At 51.2% G+C, this 20,545-nt stretch overlaps 7 protein-coding genes across 7 annotated transcripts; 5 read left to right on the top strand and 2 right to left on the bottom strand.

Annotated features, from left to right (window-relative positions):
• The first annotated feature begins 823 nt into the window (after positions 1-823).
• Positions 824-1,497, top strand: V8C40DRAFT_235904 (uncharacterized protein). Its single transcript, XM_083213941.1, has one exon. The coding sequence runs from the start codon at positions 1,052-1,054 to the stop codon at positions 1,442-1,444; it is 393 nt and encodes a 130-aa protein (XP_083077121.1). The 5' UTR covers positions 824-1,051; the 3' UTR covers positions 1,445-1,497.
• Positions 1,498-2,952: 1,455 nt separating this feature from the next.
• On the bottom strand, positions 2,953-5,489 carry V8C40DRAFT_144512 (uncharacterized protein). Its single transcript, XM_083211232.1, has 2 exons — positions 4,227-5,489; positions 2,953-4,167 (listed from the first exon to the last, which is right to left on the bottom strand). Exons 1-2 carry the CDS (start codon positions 4,937-4,939, stop codon positions 3,108-3,110), a joined length of 1,773 nt encoding a protein of 590 aa, XP_083077122.1. The 5' UTR covers positions 4,940-5,489; the 3' UTR covers positions 2,953-3,107.
• Positions 5,490-7,055: 1,566 nt separating this feature from the next.
• Positions 7,056-7,786, top strand: V8C40DRAFT_235917 (uncharacterized protein). The gene has a single exon (XM_083213942.1). It carries the CDS (start codon positions 7,267-7,269, stop codon positions 7,588-7,590), a length of 324 nt encoding a protein of 107 aa, XP_083077123.1. The 5' UTR covers positions 7,056-7,266; the 3' UTR covers positions 7,591-7,786.
• A 2,191-nt stretch (positions 7,787-9,977) lies between these two features.
• V8C40DRAFT_144633 (uncharacterized protein) lies at positions 9,978-10,732 on the top strand. The gene is made up of 2 exons (XM_083211234.1): positions 9,978-10,413; positions 10,469-10,732. Exons 1-2 carry the CDS (start codon positions 10,071-10,073, stop codon positions 10,540-10,542), a joined length of 417 nt encoding a protein of 138 aa, XP_083077124.1. The 5' UTR covers positions 9,978-10,070; the 3' UTR covers positions 10,543-10,732.
• V8C40DRAFT_144611 (uncharacterized protein) lies at positions 10,681-11,650 on the top strand. The gene has a single exon (XM_083211233.1). It carries the CDS (start codon positions 10,923-10,925, stop codon positions 11,535-11,537), a length of 615 nt encoding a protein of 204 aa, XP_083077125.1. The 5' UTR covers positions 10,681-10,922; the 3' UTR covers positions 11,538-11,650.
• A 3,790-nt stretch (positions 11,651-15,440) lies between these two features.
• Positions 15,441-16,397, bottom strand: V8C40DRAFT_262625 (Mob1/phocein; the record flags this gene model as incomplete). Its single annotated transcript, XM_083219377.1, has 3 exons — positions 15,441-15,987; positions 16,052-16,163; positions 16,223-16,397. 3 exons carry the CDS (start codon positions 16,395-16,397, stop codon positions 15,441-15,443), a joined length of 834 nt encoding a protein of 277 aa, XP_083077126.1.
• A 1,889-nt stretch (positions 16,398-18,286) lies between these two features.
• On the top strand, positions 18,287-20,276 carry V8C40DRAFT_144690 (Paf1-complex subunit LEO1). The gene is made up of 2 exons (XM_083211235.1): positions 18,287-19,003; positions 19,068-20,276. Exons 1-2 carry the CDS (start codon positions 18,746-18,748, stop codon positions 20,040-20,042), a joined length of 1,233 nt encoding a protein of 410 aa, XP_083077127.1. The 5' UTR covers positions 18,287-18,745; the 3' UTR covers positions 20,043-20,276.
• The last annotated feature ends 269 nt before the right edge of the window (positions 20,277-20,545 follow it).

Consider the following 20,545-nt stretch of genomic DNA (forward strand, 5'->3'; position numbering starts at 1 on the left):
CATGATGTATGTGTATGTAGGCGGGCACGTATGTATGTGTTGTTCAGCTGTCGCCATGAGATTGGATGGAAGACGAGACGAGCAGACTCTTGCTGTGGAGGCGGCCAGATATCGAGACCTAGTACGAGTGGGCTGGCGCAAGAAGTGCTGCCGAGCCCTGCCTTGTTGTAGTTTTTTTTCTCTCTGTCCTTGCTGTCGTTGGCCATTTGCTTACCAATGGCCATCGGGCTTTGGGTATCAATTCGTGAGTCATTTATCACAATCAAGTCGGCGTGCTCACAATCGACGTTGCTGGCAGACACTCTGCTAGTCCCGGGTAAGGGAGGTTCTCAATGGAGGTGTCACGACCGGTGCAGCTGTAAGGGACAAGGGCAGCTTTGTTAGCATTGGCTCTTGGCGGGTAGAGTTCTGTACGAGCATGCAAGATGCATGTATGGTTGTTTGTATGTGCGGTACGAGCATGTAAGTGTGTATGCGGGTATGCGTATATGCACCCAAGCAGGTCGGTGGATGTGCCTCTGTCATGTACACGAGATGTGACCGTCTGTCTGCTTGCCACCAAAGGTACAGTAGGAACGTCCCGCAGTTGAAGTACGAGTACACGGCAGAGGTACTTTGATATTCTGGCGCCCGGGTCGCATCAGCAGCAGTCCTCCCAATGCCTATCGATTTTTCAAGGCGATGGATCTTTTAGTCTCAAGGCCACCAGGATCGGCCCGAGGGGTGTATCAGCAGCGGCCGTTGGCGTCGTGTCAATGGAGGAGCCAAAACAGAGACCCGGGGCTAGCAAAAGCCATGGCTTTGTCTTCCAGAAGCGTACATGAGAGCTGCCATTCGCCTGAACTAGAGCGGATGCGTCTGAATAGTGTGTGCGCGTGCGAATTGGCTGGAGGCGTGGGCGTTTCATCCATTTCGCCAAAAACCCGAGGTTGTGGCCGGCTCTGGCAGTGTATTGGCCGGCAACAGAGCAGATGATCAGTTCTTGCAGATGGAGAATGGCTCGCCGATTCGTGGATGCACCTCGCAGACTAGTTGCTTGTAATTATAGCGAATGGGAGAAGTGGGATGGACTGGAAACAGGGAGGGCGAAAAAAATGAGGGGGCTGGTGGTTTATTGGGAATCCTGTCGTTTTATTTTGCTCGATTTGTGTTATCCCGTGGTAGGCAAAGCTCGCACAGGTCTGTTATTTGGGTAATGGTTTTGGTGTATTTATTTTATTTTATCGAATTTATTTTATTTGAATTTTTTCTGGCGTCGGGGAAGCACCTGTTAGACTCCGTATCGTACCTTCTTCCTATCGAGAGCCGTCGGTGGTTAAGGGCGAGGCAGGTAGTAGTCAGTTACCTACAAACTCAATCTCGTGATGGCATCATTCATCCGCTCCCTTGGGAAGCATTGGTTGTGTCAGTGACAAGGAATGAGGCACACACACGCGGCCACTAGAGTACCTACAAGGTAGTCAGAATATCGTTGACTACGCATGACGTTTGTGTGAGCTTAGTATACATTCATTACCTTGTAAGTAGTGGCAGTGGTATGTAGATACGAAGTAGATGGTAGCACTGCGGCCAGACGACCACACGGTACCTCCAAGTCCATGACCACCACCTTTTCCCTTCCCTCCATCTGCCATCCAGACTCTCTCCCAAGGAGGCTTAGGTCACAAGCAATACAACGCCAAGTCCCGGACTAAGACAGAACCAACCGTCTGCCTCGCTGGCGGTGTGATGTCAACCCAATGCCTCCCCTCAATCCAAGATGAGCCTTGCCTGTCCACGGCCCAGCTTTGCATCACGTCGCTTCCAGGTATGTCTCACGGCTCCACCCCGTTGTGTTTGTATTCATCCTCGTCCCGGCTACACTATCCTGGAGTGGTAGTAGCAGGTGGTAAGATGTGCCGTCTTTCAAGGCACACGGCCGTCCATGCCGCTGGAGATGGGCAGGTCGATTTCCCTAGAGAGCAAGCAGACTGACGAGGTATGCATTGTGCTTCGGGTAAGGGCGTCATTGACTTTTAGCCCTCGCCCAGGCACAAGGGCATGCATGGGCTGCAGCACACCACACAGTCATAGATAGGTAGTAAACACAGGCACACAGTCACGGTCACAGCAAAAGTGAAAAGAAGGCATTGTGAATGTAAGCTGGATCTCAGTCCATGTTCACATTGAAGAAAAGCTATCTGAAATGAAATATGTCGTCAAAACCCAAGAGGCCATCAGTGTGGCTCGTTCCAAATAAAAAGCTATGTCCAAAATGCCGCCCAAGTACAAAGGAAAGCCACCCAGGGATCGTATTTTTCGTCGCCGAGGTGGGTTCTCAAGAGAGTGTCGGGTAGAAGAGCCCGTTCCAGGTGCTCAATCTCATCATCGTCAATTTGTTTCCAATCTGTCATCATTCTGTATCGACATGCCTCGTAGATATCATTCTTTCGGTGCCAGGTATTCCATCCTGCACACAGATTCCCAATATCCAAAAAGGCTATGCCTTTCAAAAGTACAAGCATGTACTGGACTGGGGCCTGTAGCATGCCTGTTGTGCTGCTGCTTCTGCTTGTGTCCTATGCCTTTCGACCCACCAGCTGTCGAAAGGATCCAGCAAAAAGAAAAGGTGAAAAAAGCCAAAGGGGGTAGAAAAAGAAATGCTGAAAGCCATCCAAATATAACACAAGGAAAAGAAAAAATAGCACAAGGAAATCAAAATCAAATCAAAATCAATCGCCAAAAAAAATCAACGCTTGCTCGCTCGCTAGATCCGCAAAGAAATCGTAAGAGACTCCAAAGTAGATGGTTTTCATGAGAAAGCGGTTTGTTCAAATTCAAGAAGATGGGGGGTGAATGCGTGAGCAAAAAATCTCAAATAATGTGCATGTGGGGAGTCGCCCCGAAGCGACTCAAAATAAAGGCCAGCCTATCCAATCGTGGGAAAGGGCTGTACGAAGAGAAGAGTAAGAAGAAGTAGCATGAATTTGTCGGAGAAATGAAATTGAACCAAGACAGAATAGAGGGTGGAGAGGGTTAATCGTTGCATTACTGTAGCCATTTTTTGATTCGTCATCGTGAGATTTCGTGTTTTTTTTTGTCTTTCGCGCCGGGTCTTTTTAATTCTTTCATGATCTCGCTTCGTTGCATTGCTGCGAATTCTGAGCGCCGTTGCACTCTACAACCATTCTGGCAAAGTTTCGGACCACATCGTTGGGGATCTGGTCCCAGAGGAGAGTGCGAGTGTACACCTCGGCGGCACCGGACTGCTTGGCGGCGTCCCGCATCTCAGCAAGAGACTGAGCCAGGTTCTTGCGAGCCTTGGTGGGCATTCTACCGGCGGCATCGCGGAGGAAGTCGTGGTCGCTGACTCCGTTGTACTGGGCGGCAGAGAGAGAGAAGATCTGCTCGTTGGTCTGCTGTTGCGAGGGCTGGATGAGGCTGTCACCGAGCTCTACAAGCATGGAAGGCGCAACAACGCCATCAGCAGCCATGCCGGCCATAACACTAGCGCTAACGGGCTGTCCCCAAGAGACGCCGGAAGGCTGAGGAGCGATGGCGTGCGTGCCAGTCGAGGGGTCGACGCCGGCGTCCTTGAGGACGTTGTCGAGAAGAGTCGCCGATGCAACTCGGACATCCTCCGACACGCGGGGGATGGAGGGCATCGAGCGGCTAGACATGACAAAGGCGCCAACAAGGAAAAGCATGAACAACAAGCCACCCTGGGAGGAGCTCTTCTCGGAGCCGGAGGTGAAGGGGTTGGTGTCCTTCTTGACAGGGGCAACAGTCATGGGCGGCTTGACCTCATCGAAGTCGTTGAGGAAGCCATTATCCCAAGCACCGGCCAGATCCATGGCATCGTCCATGTCGTCGTAGCCACTGGAGAAGCCGTTGGCGGCAGCGTTGGGGGGGATGCTGCTCTCCAGGCGCTGGACATGGTCGGTCAGGACACCCACCTTTTTCCTCAGCTCACCAGTCTCGATAGTGTGAGTGCGGATCATCTCGTCCTTCTCAAGGGTGAGGGTCTCGATGTAATCGACGCACTGCTGCTTCTCGAGCATGAGCTGCTCCACCTTGGTCTTGAGGCTAGCCAGCTCCTCTTCCATGTCAGTGATGACGACGGTGAATTGCTTCTTCTCATCTTCCAAGCGCTCAGTGTGCTGCTTCTTGCGCTGCCGAGAGTCGAGACTATTAAAACAGTTAGCTTTCTATGCGCAGTGCCAAGATGATGTGAATAGTGTACTTACGCTGCCTGTCGGTTTCGCAGAAGTCGCTTCTGTTGCTTGAGTTCCTTAATCTCCTGCTCATCCGTCGACTGGGAAATCAACTGGTCGATGTTGCTCAAGTTCCGCTCAGCGGGGATCTCAAAGCGAGCATTCTTCTTGCGAATGCCATCGCCGCGTCGCAGATCATTGTGCGATCGGATGGAGGGGCTGCTAGGTCGCATCTTCTTGGCGTCTTGCATGGCCTGGCTGTCCGCCAGACCGGCGAACATGTTGCCTGAGGTGGGGAAAGGAGTGGGAGCGTGGATGGGCTGCTGGAAGATGGAAGTGTTGGCATCAAAATCCGTCGCCATACCACTAAAGCGCTGGAAAGGCGTAGCTGCTCCGGAGCCTCCGTTCATGGCCCAGGGATTGCCCGAAGAGATAAAAGGGTTGGCAGAGGGCTGGTCGAAGCGCATGTAGGGGTTTGTGCTATGCCCCTCGAAGAAGGGGTTGTTGGAAGGCAGCGACTGCATGTCGACCGAGTGCCAATCTTCAGTCTTGGGAGAGAAGAGAGGCCCTCCGATGCCGAATGACTCTCGTCTGTTGTCCATGGGGGGAGAGAGTTCCAGGCCTGAGTCAATGCCGCTGTGATCAAGAAGGCTGTCATCTAGGCCGTTGGTCTCCTCTGCCTTGAAGAACTTTTGCTCATGGCTCGCGTCCATAGCCATGGATGCTGAAGAGTAATAGTTGTCCATTCTGAGAAGATGTGACTATGTGAGGGGGGGCCGTCAAGGGCGACGGAGTGAGGTTGAGAGGATGCAAAGATCGACGTCAAAGAACCGAAAGAGAAAACAACGACCTGTAGAAAGAAGAAAAGAAGAAAGAAGAGGAAAACTGAGAAGAAATGTGATGAAAACGAGTACAGTAGTCGTGATGTGCTGATACTGTTGATGGTCTTCCGAGGACGAGATGTTAGCGAAGGGTGGCTTTTTATTTGTTGGAGCCGAGCAATGATAATGAGAAGCGGGGTTGAAAAAGAAGAAAAAATCACAAGCAACGTGCGTAGGCAGTAATTCGTGACAGCGTTAAAGGGTGATGCTGGGGGGGGAAGGGTCGTGAAACGCAGAGCAGATGCAAGTCATGAAAGTCGTCAAGCAGCGTTGAAGGGTGATGGGCAGATGCAAAGTGTGGGCGGGAGGTCGAGTGATATAAGATGGAGGCTGCTAAAAGGGCCAGTTGGGTTTGGCTTTTGGTGGGTGGATGGGAAGAGGAGCAGGGCTAAGAAAAACAGACAGGCCAGTTCTCTTAGCGCTGGAGGGGTGGGGTGGTTTAAGTGCGGGAGACGGACGGGACAGTAAGTGGTACTAAGTGCTAAGTGTAGTGGGAAGTGGGAAAAAAAACATTGACTGATGCGAGAGAGGAGGTGCGCAGGCGGGCGACTAAGATAAAAATAAACCGACGACGCGCGACGGGGGGAGAAAGTGGAAGGGAAAAGGGCAAAGGGACGATGTCGGACAGGATAAGATAGGATAGGATAGGATAGACATCATCATTGTTATGATTCCAGTATAAAGTTATATGGAAGCAGTAACGAGAGGATGATGAGGGCTATGATGACACAGCGCTGCACTGGGCAAACGCTCGTCGAACACAGGCCCGGGAATGAGGGGGGCCGGAGCGAAAAAACAAGGAAGAGAGGAGGGCTGACTCACGGATTGCACTCGTAGCACAGGCTGCTGCTACCACTGATCTCTTCTCTGCTGAGCAAACAAACAAGCAGAATAGAAAACAAGAGAATAGATGGCGTCGAATGGCGTTCAATGTTTGGATTAGTACTGAGCAAAGATAGAGCTGCTCGAGGGAGGAGGGATTTCTATATGTACTCAAAGGGCTACTTCGTACTGCTGTGGGGAGTTGCAAGTCTTGGGGAGAGCCCTCATACCTAGCAACAGCTGCAGCGGCAGTACAGGTCTAGCCAAGCTGATACTGGTCTACCGACATACTACCTACGTCGACCTCGCAGCTGGATAACAGGATAACAGACACCCCGTGTCGATAACACACGATACCGGCGTTATCGCCTGAGGCCGAATCTTGTCGATCGATTTCTTGCCAACCGCCGGCGCATGGGGCTGAAAGAGTGCTTAGGCTCGACTCGTAATAGGCACACATCCTCCGAGGATTCCACGCTTTCGGGCTCCCATGTATGTACTCTGTAGGTAGTGCGTATGTAATGTACATGTACGTATCTAGCATGTATGTGCGAATATGTACGAGTGCGCTTGTATTGTTTTCGACCTAGATACTTGAGATGCTACTCTGTTCGTCGTAGCGCTCGTCATCAGTTTGTCGGGCCTCAAACGGGTTTGTCTACTAGGTCGTATGGGCCTGGTGCTTGGGGGCCCAGAGTGGCAGGGATGCCTGTCAGTGAGATTGCCTTTGTTGATTTGATTTTTTTGCCTTGATTTTTTGTTTTTTTATTTTTATTTTTTGCTTGATTTTTTTTAATTTTTCCAAAATTTTCACCTCCGTGCTGGTACCCCATCCTGGGACGACCATGCGCCCGTACGATTAGGACGATTAGTAAGGACGGCCATTATCAATAAGTGCGTGCGTACGGACACTCGGAACAGCCCCTATACCCTTTGAGCTTGGCCCAATGGATCTCTGGCTAGGGTTATGGTGGGCATACAGACCTGTATGCCTACTGACTGTACACGAGAGTCCTGTCTGCCGATGTGATGCAAGTCCAAGTCATTGTCGCTATGTTTGGGACTCTCCATCTCTGTGCTTTGTCACCCTTGTGTCGCGCTCGCTCTCGCACGAAGTACTCACCAAGCCGGGTTAATCCCTGGCCCCGGCTCCCCCAAACTCCATCCCCTCCCTATCTCATGTGGCACTCGGGATGGGACTAGCAGTAGTCGTCGTAGTAGCAGAACATCTTATCCTGTACTCTGTTCGACTGCTACGTCTGCTAGTACCAGAAAGCAAGTCGGCCTCGGCATGGTCATCATCGACAGAGGCCATCCACACCTGATCGGCCTGGGGGAAGCTGTCTCTTGTGACTCGAAATAGCTTCCATATGCCACAGGTAGCGCCTGTTATGGGAGACCGCCGTCGTTGCCGCTCTCTTCCCGGCGAGGATCATCCTGACCAGATGGCTGATGGGCATGAGACTGTCGTCATGACCAGTCGCTCAGTTCAGCAACATTCAACCCACGACGCCATCGTCAACCCATCAGCCGCCCAGGGAGAGAGAGGGACAGAGACAGAGGCAAACTACCTCCGACTCGACTCGCCTGAAGCAGGGCGGGTACTGAAAACGAATGAGCGTCCGACATGGCGCATGGCTGAATCTGTCAAGGCCGGTACCTCTAAGCGGGTCATGACGGGATGGCATCCGTGACGCCGGGAGGCAGAATTCCAAGATGGGGAGAGCCAGATGCTCAATGACAGGACGAGAATAGGTTGGGCACGAAACTCAATGCTGCTGCTGCCCAACCCAAGCCCTCCAAAGACGAGGGAGCGATGGACGGCGCTGCTGCTCCCGCACAACCCGGTGCGCCATACCCGCTACTAGTAACTTGTGACCACTGAGGGCTCGGGACGGGCCAGTCGTAGTGTGCATTGAGAGAGCCTTGCTAATGAGAGCGCTTGCTTCTTTGGCGTGCTGCTCGTACGAAGTGGTGGCCTGCGAATGACTGGACTGGGCGAGGGAGAGCGTCGATGGGGAAGATGGCCTTCCAAAGTGGTCTGTCACATCACGGCCCCGATCCTATTTGCCCGCCTTGCCTTGGTCGTGATGTGCCCTCGCGCTGTGTCTGGTCAGTCAAACCCCCCCCAGTTCTCCGCGGTTCTCCCAGACCACCCCCTCCTCTGGCTCTATCGGTCCATGCTATCGTATCGTATCGGCATCCGCCAGGGAGCCGTCACAGGATGTGTCAATCGATAGGCAGATACCGGGCTGTTTGGGTGTCATGGTGCCCATCAGGCGAGCACGATGTTTGGTTTGGCCTGGACCACTCACTCATGCCTGAATGTGGTTGGATCTCCCGCAACTGCGACAGAGCCCACCAGAGAAGCAAAGGTGGGCTGACAATGTACCTCTCAGCCCAATTTCGCTGACGAGGTACGACCGCATGGGCGGGGCGCTTCGTACTGTGGACCAGTCATGGGCTGCCAGGACTGCCCAGTGCCGCAGCAGCACCTGACCTGTGATTACGTGAGGTACTTGGCTGTGCACGCTGCGGTGCGGCGGCCGCAAGTACCGCAGCTGGTGCCACTCGCATGACTAACCCTTAGCACGAGCAGTGTGCAGTACATACAGTAGCAGCTAAAGCACAAGTAGGGAGAGCATCATGTATGCCTTCTGGGCAGCCAATTTAGAACACACGATAGTGTCATCCGCTTTGCCGTTTTGGCGTTGCCTCGCATCCTGCAACACGTATCAGGCAAGTGAAGCCACCAATGCATGACGATGCTCTCACCAACCAGACGGGGACAACACTGACTGACACCATGTTAGGTAATCACTTATCGATTGTGCCCCATCTTCTGCAGTCTCTAGTGTCTAGTCTCCAGTCTCTCGCGTCTCCAGTCTCCAGTCTGCCGTCTCCATCTCCGGGACACTCGCACACTCGCCTGTCTGTCCTGCTCATCATCATGCGCCATGCTGCCTCTGCAGTGGACCGCCGTGGCTGGTGCATGCCTCCAACACGGGCCTTGGTCTGTCTCTGCTGCGATGCCTTGCTCCAACCAAAGGCTCCAGCAAGCTCCACTGTGACTGGCCGCATATGAGGCCGGCCTCCGCCAACTTGCTTGCACCATCTCCGCTGCTGCTTTGTCGGTGTGTTTGTTGCTGCCCATCACGGTGCTCTGTTTGGCTGCTCCTGACGCGTTGCGCGTCCGTCCTGTTTCATTTCGGGCATCGACACTACTTTCTCACCCCTTAGGCCCGTCGACCTGATGCATCGCCGCCCTCCACGACGAATTATCGGCCCTCGCTGGCCGCTGCCTCGCTCTCGGGGACGAGGCGGCCATATCCGTTTGGACGCCGCCTCGCAGAACCTGCTGTGATCTGTGAAAACCCGTCCAAAACGGCCAATTGGCAAGACCCAAAGTGCTTGCGTCCTCGGGCCAATCAATCGAGCCTGTTTCACCGGTTTTGAAGCTGAGAATGCCCTGCCTTTCTCTGTGCGACTTTGCACAGCAGCCAGCAGCCAGCAGCTTGGCCCCGTTCGAGCCGCTCATCATTCAACCGCGGCGATGCGGCTTGCTGGGTCTAGCCTCAATGAGGACTGAAGGCGAAAGGCGAACCTGAGGTTTGGCCCAGCCTGCCTGCCATCCGGCCCAATCTTGCTCAGCGGCTGTCTGCGGCTGTCTAGAGAAAAGTCTCCTGGTGGTGCCAGAGGAGAGTCTGCACTTCTTGATGTCTCAGTTCAGGGTCGTGGCATGATTGAGTGCCACCTGGGCCGGCTCTGACGACACAGCGAGGTCCGGCTTAATTATGCAGTCTCATTAACCCCAAACTCTGCAGTTATGTTCAACTACGTATCTGCCTTGCCCAGTGGCCACACCATTAGGATCTACAAAGTCGGATTCACGGAGTACCTCCCTCATCGAGGGCCTGGCTGCTGCGCCTCTTGTGGATACGTACTCGTACCTACGAGTGGTTTTTTCGACACCACATGTACGGCCTGAGGAGAGGCCCCAAATACAAACAGGAAAAGGTTACGAGAATTCAGGCTTGGCCTTTGTACCCAACGATACAGCTCAGCTGGCAAGATGTACGATGTCGAACGCCTAGAAGCTTTCTTCTCGCCCACAGCCCTCGTTATCTCATGATAACAGCTTGACTCGTGAGAGGGCTGGCCAGCACGTACTCACATGCGCCTATGCATCATCCTCGACTGCGGTTGGCTCGGCTGGAGAATTTTTCTCTCACTCAGTCTTCTCTGGCCATTCACAGTCCCGAGGCAAGCACGGAGTCGTATCCACGCCCAACCCGTTTCCCACAACGGTGGCATCGACGGCAGCGCCCAACTAACGGCTGACAGTCCGCCGCCCGTTTGCTTGTTCAATTGTCTCCGTCGATTTATTAATGACTTGTACACTCGTCGCCCTTGCATAAGAGGACTGGCCATTAGTGCCCGTGCTAGTAGTAGCTCGTATGTGCGTAGCTTGATGGGCCTAACTATGATCATTGCAGCAGCACATCTGACACGCTCTCGTGGGCACAGAGTCGTCAATTTTTAGTCTACGCACTGATACTGACTCGTCGACAGGGCAATTGATGAGCCATGTTTTTCTGCCTCCAGCCTGGTGGGAATTCAACGCAAATAACGAAGGAAAGAACTAGCTTTTCTCAAACTATTCCAAACGCTGGGATAGCGTGTATGCCGTCAAAGAATAGACTCTGGGAATAGTGCGCTAAAGTCCCAGCTGAACTGGGATTATCATGCACTACGAATGTGCGGTCAGCAATGCAAGAATCCACCGAATATGGAGTACTGTACGAAACGGGTACATTTCTCTACCGTTAGCCTTCCGTTTGCAAGTACTGCTCCGTATGAAAGAGTAGCAGTGTTTAGCACGAAAATACCAAGTGTTACCTGGATCGTCATCATACGTTGTTACATTCTTGTCTCGCAGAGTACACAAGCAGCTGTTCTAAGGGGCCGCGATGGCTGAATGTTAGTGCCTTGTTAGCCAGGAACGGAAACGAAACTCTATGCATGAATGAGCGATGTTCAACGCGTGGTTTCAAGGTCAACAAAAGTATCGATAGCCGATGAAGTCATGCTTTTATTTGTAATTGGCTTTCGATCGCATGCTCGATCAGACGTATCGGTCTATGCTCCACCTCGGGCGGCGATTAGAACGATTCGAGTATGCAGAATGCAATGCGAACGCTGTTACCCAAAACACCAAACTCTTTTGCCAGAGATGATACGCATAGCAGGACTTATGTCTAACGAGACAAAGATTCAAGTCAAGCTAAAATATGAACAGCCAGGGGCAGAGAGTAAGCGGGAAGTCTCTTCCTCACATGGCCGGTCAATACCGCGCCGACGCAGAAGCACGAATTTCATGCTCCTTGTCCGTATCACGGGAGAGAAGCGGAACCCTAGGCAGATGAGTCACGGAACCGCCGTTCACCGGAGAGCCCCATATCCTTGCGTACGGCATCACGACCCGGACGGAGCTTCTGCTCTTATGGGGACCGAGGTTTCGCGCTACCCTAGAACACAAAGAAAAAAGAGAAAAGCCCGCACGGTGATGAGAGATGCTGGAGCTTCGAGTTCTTGTGACTCCCAGCGCAGCACTCGAACCATTCCATCACCGCCTTGCTAGTGAGCTTGCGTGGATAAACTATTCTGAAACATTCTTACACAAGGATGATAAGCGTGTGAGCTAAATCGACGGCGGTGAATCGACCTGACGGATCTTGATGGAGACTGAATGATCGCGTCCTCCAATCACGGACTCTGCATATATTAAATCACGACACGGAAGATTTAGAGAAGCTTCTTTCTTCAACTAGAGAGAATGGAGTTTCTAAACGGATGTTACGCGTGTCATGGATAGCTGCTGCAAGTGTCAAGCAAACGGGGGCTTTTCCATGCCAATATCTCCTGAGGAAGAAGTCGGTGTAGTCAAAAGCCGAGAAGCAAAAGAAGCCGGCAGGCAGCACACTTCCGGTGGCACACACGCACATGGGCAGATGCGACAAAAGGCCATTTCCCGTCATATGGAATGACATCCCAAGGTTTCACCCGTGATCTTTGGTCAATAGTCTTTGCAAGTCATCCTTCCTTATACAGCGGCAAAGACAAGCGCCTGTTTGTTCGATATGGAGAAGATTCTCCGCAGCACGGATCACTCCTTGACTCTGAATGGCGCACCAAACGATGTGAGCACGGCCTGCGAGCACTCTCTGGGCAAACTTGGCATTCCTGAGGCTCAAACCCTTGCCCTCTCTCTCACAGGCAGCTGCATGCTTCTGCTGCAAGCATGCCACGGGAAGCTGGGGTTGGATCGTGACCAGGCTGGTCTGTGGACGCTCGGTCGTCTCGCCTACGGCTTTGTCTGATGTGATAGGGTTGACATGGGGGACCTGTTGCATCTCCAGACCGGCATCCGTCACCTATCGCCGTCTCTTCTCCCTTCAACCCTTCACCTAGACGCTCCGCAGGGCCATCCGCACGCATACGAATTGCATATGTACGCTGTAGGTTAGCATGTGCTCCGTACGGGCGCATGGCATGGCGCGTAGGAGCATCGACCGACTGCTTTCTTTGTCCTTGGTGCTCCGTAGGCGCTACTACTACTGATCTTGGTATCGCCGGTACGACGTCCGTTCCCGCTTTTGCCGGAGACGATTTTCTTTCAGTTTTTCTTTTTCCCTAAATTCTTATTTTTATTTTCTTTGTCTTGCTGAGTTCCCGGCATCTCCCGCGAGTGAAGAAGCTTAGAGCCGATTACACTGGCGGTGAAGAGCTTCCCAAGCCTCTTTTAGTCCGGGGGTTAGTTCCCGAGTGGGCGTGAGCTTAGAGGAAAACTTGGATGAGGATCGCGCACCGATTCATTGCCCTGCGCGTCAGGGAAGAGGAAAAATAAAAAAAATAAAAGTAAAAAATCAAGGACCCTTCTTCGGATCTTCAGCGCAGGGATATTTTTTAGTGTATTTTATTTTATTTGATTTTATTGTGAGGCGAAGGAAAAGTGCCTCATCGGCTATGCGAATGAGGGGGGTTCAAACGCCCTCGCCTGGGCAATTAGTAAGTTAGACTGCCCGCAACGACGCACAGTTGGAGAGCGACGAAGGGCAATATCGTCTATTTATGGCGATGAAGGTGATCACGCCGCCCACCTGAAACTGATCATGGTCATGTACGGCGAAGGGGGTTAGTGGCGATGTCGATGAGAGGCTGAGCTCGGAGCGTCTGTTGGTAAGGAAGTGGTGCAAAAGTGACGATGGGCTTACGATACATGTACGAGCAGCACTCGCCTACAGGAGGCTAGGATTACCAAGACTCCACTCGATGGCAACGGCGTCTGCAACTGGGCGAAGAGAGGATTGCGGACTACCCGAAGCCCTTTGTTGCTGCTGCTCGGAGGTGGATATGCCCATGGTCGATGCCCTCGGAAGGTTTGCTACTGCAGAGGCCAGGGTTTGATGCCCGCTTTGACAGGTATTTTGACTTTTTTTTACCCTGGACGAACAAGAGACTCCCTTGTTTGAAACAGCAGCATGAGAATTTGCGGTTTCGGATTTGACCTGTGACAGGCTGGGTGTGCCATTGCTCGAGCCGGGAGCTCCAGGATAGCTCATGTACGTTTGTTGATAGCTCCATGTATGATGTGAAGAAACCTGGAGACAGTTAGTCGAGATGGGCCCTTTCTCAAATCGCCACTGGGGGGAGGAGGAGCCCGGCATTGCAGGGCAGGGCAGGGCCAAGCTGCAGGAAAAAACCCTGCTTTTTTTCTATACGCACCTAAGCAGGTGGTAGTTGGATGATGATTGATAGATGCGTGCATGAAACGCAAGATTAGGTGCTTCCGAGAGGCCTTGCTCGGGCCACAATTGCGTCGAGTCCGTTGGTCTGTGTACCGATTGACCCTTGGCTCCGGTGGGAAGATTTTCCCTTGTCTCTCTCTGTTTGACCGTTTGGCTTGAAGAGTAGTATTTGGCTATTTTGCCACTTTTTGGATCTTCCGGGTAAATTGGAGGGCGATTGGATATCGTGAGATGCAAGGTAGGGGGGTTTTGCATGGCTAGTCTATTCGATAGTGGATAGGGCTATCTGACGTCTGCACGAATGAGTGTGAGCCGTCAAGTTTCTGTGGAAGAGATGTGTGTTGTGTCCAAGGGGATTGGTTGAGTCTATACGTTTGTGTATGCGGCTGAAAAGACTTCTCCGAAGGTGTACATATGAGATATATATCTCGTGTATTTAACCACGATCGACAGGTAATGTAGATATATCTTTCTATATAGGAGGTGTGATTTATTATTAAAAAGTCTGGTATGGAAGAAGGAGAAGTTACAATTGATGAACAAATATAGACGCTTTACAATAAGGGGTATATAAGAGCAGATGTTATACTATCTCAAAGCCTTGGACGAGAGTTGATCGACGTTTTGAAGAATAAATACGTAACTTACTGTCAATAAATGATTGAAAGCCCATAAGTCTGTTGTTTTCTGTCTTTAACAGTGACGAAAGCTCTGAAGATGTAAGTTGCATGGTTCCTGAACGTCAACACACTCCATAGTTGCCTATAATGACTACTTATTTCTCGAAATTTTAATGTCAATGTTGAAGCTTTGATGTGTTCTGTTTGCATTTATCTTACTATTGATGTATATGACTCTGAGATTTAATCAGTTTGGAGATGATATCAACGCTCTTGTGAGTAGCATCATGTCCCTTCATTAGGAATAGACCTCTAATGGCTCATCATTCTCATGAATAAGCTCATGTTATAAGTAGCCAAAAGGATCACTACAAGAGAATGAAACAAACGAAGAATATAGTAAGAATTGGAAGGTTTTACTGGAGTAGGTCAATTGTCTTGAAACAAACATACACCTGATCGTAAAAGATGAGATCTGAGTATTTACTGGCGCCAGGAACTGGGGAGAATGAACCTCTAGACAAAAGACGCATTCTGATTCTGACCTTGAGAGACACCTGTAGAAGACCCTGATCTCACTTGGACTCCTGGACCTTTGTTTCACTCCGTGAAAAGTTTCATAATGGATAGAATGTAGTCCTATTAGGGGCAGGACCCTTATCAATACTCCCAAGAACGTGGGAAACTGAGTAGAAGTATGATAGAAAATGAGATAAAGAAAGGATCATGAGCGTGAAGATATATCTACGCTGATATTCTTGAGTTGTGCTGAATCTGATTTATAGGTTGATACTTGTGTAGCTCTTTCCTGTAGCAGGAAAGCATTGTGGGTGAATTACGGTCGAACAAGAACTGGCTGATATATGGAGTCGAGATTACATGCCATAATTGCTGCTTCACTGACTCGATGTAGTCTTTTGATGTCATATGTGAGAGTGAATTTTCACTTCTATTGCTCTTGCGCTGGAAATAGCCATTTATTATTTTGTGATTACATGCACCCTAAAAGAACAAAATGCTTCTCATCTATCTGTCTTTTAATCATGGCACCTGTATTCCAGATGAAACATGAAACCCACCTCATACCAAACCCGCAAATCTCATCAAAAAACCCATTTACTGCGCAACGCCTGCAAGCTGAATCAATCGCTCACCAGCCCGGATGCTGGCATACTCGTAGACCTTGGACTCGGGGGGAAACGTTCCGTTTGCCGCCCAGAGGTCGATCAGTGGCTGCATTGGCTCTAGCTCCTGCTTCCCTAGCATGTCTAGCGCGGTAGCTGTTAGCAGGAAGTGTGAGAAGCAGCTGTTGAGCTGCTTCTCCAAGTTGAGGTGATAATAGGGCTCTGAGAAGTGAGCCCAGTAAAGGTGGGCGTAGACTCTGAACATTTGGCGGAAGATCATCTGGCAGATGTCGATGAACTTGTCGGGGAAGCCAGATCGCTTGCCGACCCAGTCAGCCTCGCCTGGGTTGGTGAGCTGTGAGAGCGGCGTCGACGACATGGCGGGATTGTGAGAGTAGGAGACGCCGGCAGGGTCAGTTGGGAAGATGGCTGTGTCGTCGATCTTGCCGGTGATCCATCGCTGCATGAGTGTCATATACTCATGAGCTGGCAGCTCGACTGGCTCACGACGGCTGTTGAGCCAAGTGAAGGAGTGGTTGCTAGCAGCTGGTGTGAGCATATTGAAAGATGAGTTTGAGATGAAGAGGAGATCCTTTTACTTACGCTCCTGCGGACATGCGAGGGCAAGTTGTTGGGTTGCAGATGGTGTTTCCGTTCTCCTCCTTGGCGTGGACTACCTGAACGAAATTCCAGAGGTTGCGATAGTGCTCGACAACTACACCGTATTGGTCAGCAATGGATGAGGAGCAAAGGCTGACAATGTGGGATACTAACCTTGATGAGCAACCCACTCCCCCTGCTCAACCGTCTTTGGACGAGCGCTCAGGGTCATAAAGTTCCCCTTGACAATGTGCTTTGCGCAATGTGAGTTGAGCCACAGCGGGAGCGGCCGCGGCAGGTGGTAGGAGTTGATGATATCATCGCCGCTGGGGGCACCCGAATCAGCCATTCTAGCGGGTTGGGCGGGAGAATTTGGGGTAGGAAAAGAAGGAGTTCTCTGAGGTAAGTTGGCTGAAGGTATCTTGGGAGATGAGGCGACGTCGGAGGAGGGATGCAGGGGGGGCTGGGCACTTTGTGATGGGGATGGGCTTTTAGGCCCGCCTCGGAGACGAGCGTTGCTAAGATTGAAGCCTGGTTAGCGGAAAGGCATATATTATAGATGATAGATGATAGATGCAAAGCAAGTCGACAGAGATGTGATGATGAGATGGTGCAGTGAATAGCGGAATAGAGATTTGAGTACTGTAAGGTAGAGACAACGTGGGCTTCGCTTAAAGCGTCTCTAGCGTTGTCGAATGAGGCTTAAGTTGAGACGAAATGCCGAAGCATGCAGGGACTGAGTGTGCCTTTTATAAATAGAAAACAAGAGGGAAAGGGGTAACGAAAGAGGAAATAGATAAATTAGGATCAGGGGTGGAGATTGTGATCTTGGTGTCTTTGGTTGTCTGCCAGGAGCATATATAACTAGCTGCGGGATGCAACTAGGACGTGCCGACTCGACAGCTCTCAAAGCTCAGTTATCGACAGTTGCTCTGTAACGGTACTTGAGATTGATGACACGTGAGATTAAATACTCAGATTGAGTGTCCATTCTGATGAAACGAGACGGACAGGCAACGCCGATGCAACAGCTCAGATGATGGGCTGTCATTTGGATATCGATAATGCCTAAAAGTGGCACCTTGGGAGCTCCTCAGCCCAGGGTGCCCAGCCAGACTGTTTCAAGCCATTGAGCGCCTCTGAGCAGTGCAAGACAGAGGCCCAAGAGCCGAGAGATTTGCCATGACGAGTATTTTCCAATGGGATTCCAGGACGATTGAAATTCGACTGCGATATGATGATATTTGGGATATCGAAAGTGAACAGCGGCTCGAGACACTTGCCCCTCACCGCTGGGAGACGCTGTTTCAGGACCCCCTCCCTCAATGAAGCCTAATCGGGTAGTTTTCTCAACAAGGACAAGGCAATGCAACAGCTGTGCTGCGTTACCAAGATCTCTCCCAAAAAAGACAACATCGGGGACAAAAGCAGACGACGAGAAAGCAAACCGACAAACAAAGAAACAGCCGGAATTTGACGGCCTCACTTACATCCCAGAGAAGAGGTTGGACATTGTAAAAAGGCGGGGTGCGAAAGGGCGGGTGCAGCAAACAGATGGACTGCAGACGGGGCTCCAGCCTTGTCACGGGATCCTATGCAGGCAGAAAATAGGGGTGCAGAATGGCTGGTCCAGGGCTGAGTGGCATGTGCTCGCTACCGGGTTCAACTTGTATGTTCTATTCGGATTGCTTCTTGAAGGGATCAGGTGAAGGATGAGCTGTTAAAATGCTACAAAATACCAGCTATCGAACGGGATGTTGGTCCCAGCACGAGTTTTAGACTAACTAGCACGAGTTACTTACGACGACTTTTGCGAGGCCCGTTCCATTGCAATAAGGAACTGACGGGCGCTATTACAAAGTACAAAGTACGGAGCCTTGCGGTATTGGCACGGGGGAGTTAGTGCCGTTTGGATCGAGTAATGAGGACAATCTCGCTTTTCCCTTGGCTAGCCATGGCTAAGGTTAGGCGTGTGGAGGTTTCAGGTCAGCCATTAGCGGCGCGTTTTGGAACTTTTGATGCCTATGGCTGGTGTATCTTTTGGTGGTCATTTTGCTAGAATGATTATGAGAAGAAAGATGTGAATTGTTTGATGAAGCGAGTAGGATGAATATAATCCAGCAATTGACTTTTTTGAAGGTGGCAGTTTAAGAGAGGTGCTTCTGAAACCCAACATTAACATCACATGCAATCAATCAGCCCGCCAAAAACAGACCCAACGACTGGTCTCTGCACTGATTGACATCTCCCCTGGATAACCAGCTATGCGTTATTTGCTATTTAATACTCAAAATGTCCATTGTCAAACACAAATGGCGCCATCTTTGAATCTCATTGATAAGCCTACTTACTGCCTTCAAAGGCCCAGCCTTGTGGATGAGTAGCGCCAAAGCTGGTCCCGATATCCGGAAGAGAGGCTCAATTAGGTGTAAAACCTGACTAAGCAACCAAACCAGCCAATCGTGCCTCGCAGGCGTGGCTGAAGATCATGCACCAGCCACAAACGCCGAGCTGCTCGAATTGAGACCGCGCTCTGCAAACGTGCCTCGCGCAGCAGATTTCGAAATCGCAGTGTCGCCAATATTCCTATCCCTGCGCATCAGCTATACGGCCCATTGGTGCACTGAAGGTCTCTTGTGCGCCTAGAAAGACTTTAAATAACCTTTTCTTAGCCCATATTCTTCTCAGCAGCACACAATGTCCGATTCAGAGGATCCCCTTGACGCCATCGACGAGGGCGGCGATGACCTTTTCGGCGACGAGGGCGATGAGGTGGATGCCTCTCCCCAGGCGCGCATTCTAGACGACGATGATCTCGCCTCTGATCCCGAAGCGTATGGCGATGCCGAGCCGCGAGAGTACGATGGGAGCCAGTCACGACAGGAAACCAAGGATAGAATCGTCATGGCCGTGCAAGCATATCGCCATCGCATCCCCAAACCGTCCGACGACTCGGTACGTTCTTTGAAATCGCTTAAACTCTCATTTGACTATCAAAAAATGCTTACAGATGGGCCAGCTTCGTGTGATGCGAGTTCCGAAGTTCGTTAGGTTTCTCCCCGAGCCGTACGAAGAGGAAACTTTCCAACCCTCCGCGTTCGATCTTGAAAACGCCAAAGCAGAGCACCCAAAACATGTCGTTCGGGTCCGCAGAGATACAAGCACAAACGAATTGAAAAGCAACACAAATATCTACCGGTGGAGCGATGGTTCTGTGACCATTTCCATCGCCGGCGAACACTACGAGATCAACAAGAAGGGGTTGGCTCCAGGCCCCGGACAGCCTTACGATGAATTGAAGGATGGCCATTACTACGCTGCCGCTGCCGAATTAAGTAGCAATTTATTGATGACTGTGGGCCACTTGTCAGAGCAGTACACAATCAAGCCAAACAAGGCTGTTGGAGACAACGCCCTATCCGTTTTGGCGGAGAGAATGGCTCTAGCCAGCAAGTCATCGGCCGGCGGTGAGATGATTATCAAGACAGTGGTCGATCCCGAGTTGCAGAAGAAGCAAGCCGAGCTGGCCGAAAAGGAGCGGATGAAGGCACAGCGAAAGCGCGACAATGCCGTGGCCAAGATGGACGGTGGTGTGGGACGATCCGGTCGCGGTGGGCTGTCAATTGGTGGTCTGGAGGGTGCCAGGTCTGGAGCAGCCCGGAAGAGAGGAGCACCCGGTTCTGCGCGACCCAAAAGACGGCGTCCAGAGTATGACTCTGATGACGACCTGCCACAGGGTGTCTCGCGACATGAAGACTACGACTTGGATGATGGCTTCCTGGTGGGCAGTGATGAAGAGGAGATGGAGAGCGGTGTTGATGATGATGAGGAAGAAGACATTCTGGACGATGAGGATGAGGCCCCACGATCTAAGAGGCAGCGGACCAAGGAGCCGGAGGACGATGAAGACGCGGAGGGAGATGAGGTGGAACCTATGGAGACGAGTGGCAGATCAGGCAGACGGCGAAACGTGATTGACGACGACGATGAATAGGGCGTTTTCAGAAAGAGATTCACACCAGGAGGACGAGAGCCATTGCTTCCGCCAAGCCTCTACTATAATGTAAACTAATTTACCAGCTGAGTGCTAGTTTGATATTGGGACAAAAGATACAAAAGGGAGACGCTGGAGCAATATGCATTTGATAGGGATTTTGAACAATAGTCTCCAACATGCAAGTACATGCCATCGATCGATGGGCGACATAACCGTTTGTCCAAATCGAACGATTGTTACGATACAGTGCTCTGATGTTACTGACTCTTTAGTGTAAGATCCGTAAATTACGAGTTGAGACAATGGATAAGACGCTCCCCAACGCCGTTTCGATCCAGGCACCTGTTAGCGGTGGCAAGGACAGCCCCAGTCAAAAACGTTGAGAGGAAATGTGGTCCCTGTGAAACCTCCACTTTGGACGAGAGAATCCCTGAGAAGGACACGGGAATTGTTCTTGAGGTGAAGGGGCTGAAGGAGTTGTAGTTCCAGCTGGTTAATAG

Source organism: Trichoderma camerunense (assembly GCF_050948025.1).
Source record: "Trichoderma camerunense strain CBS 138272 chromosome Unknown V8C40scaffold_3, whole genome shotgun sequence".
Taxonomy (NCBI): Eukaryota; Fungi; Ascomycota; class Sordariomycetes; order Hypocreales; family Hypocreaceae; genus Trichoderma; species Trichoderma camerunense.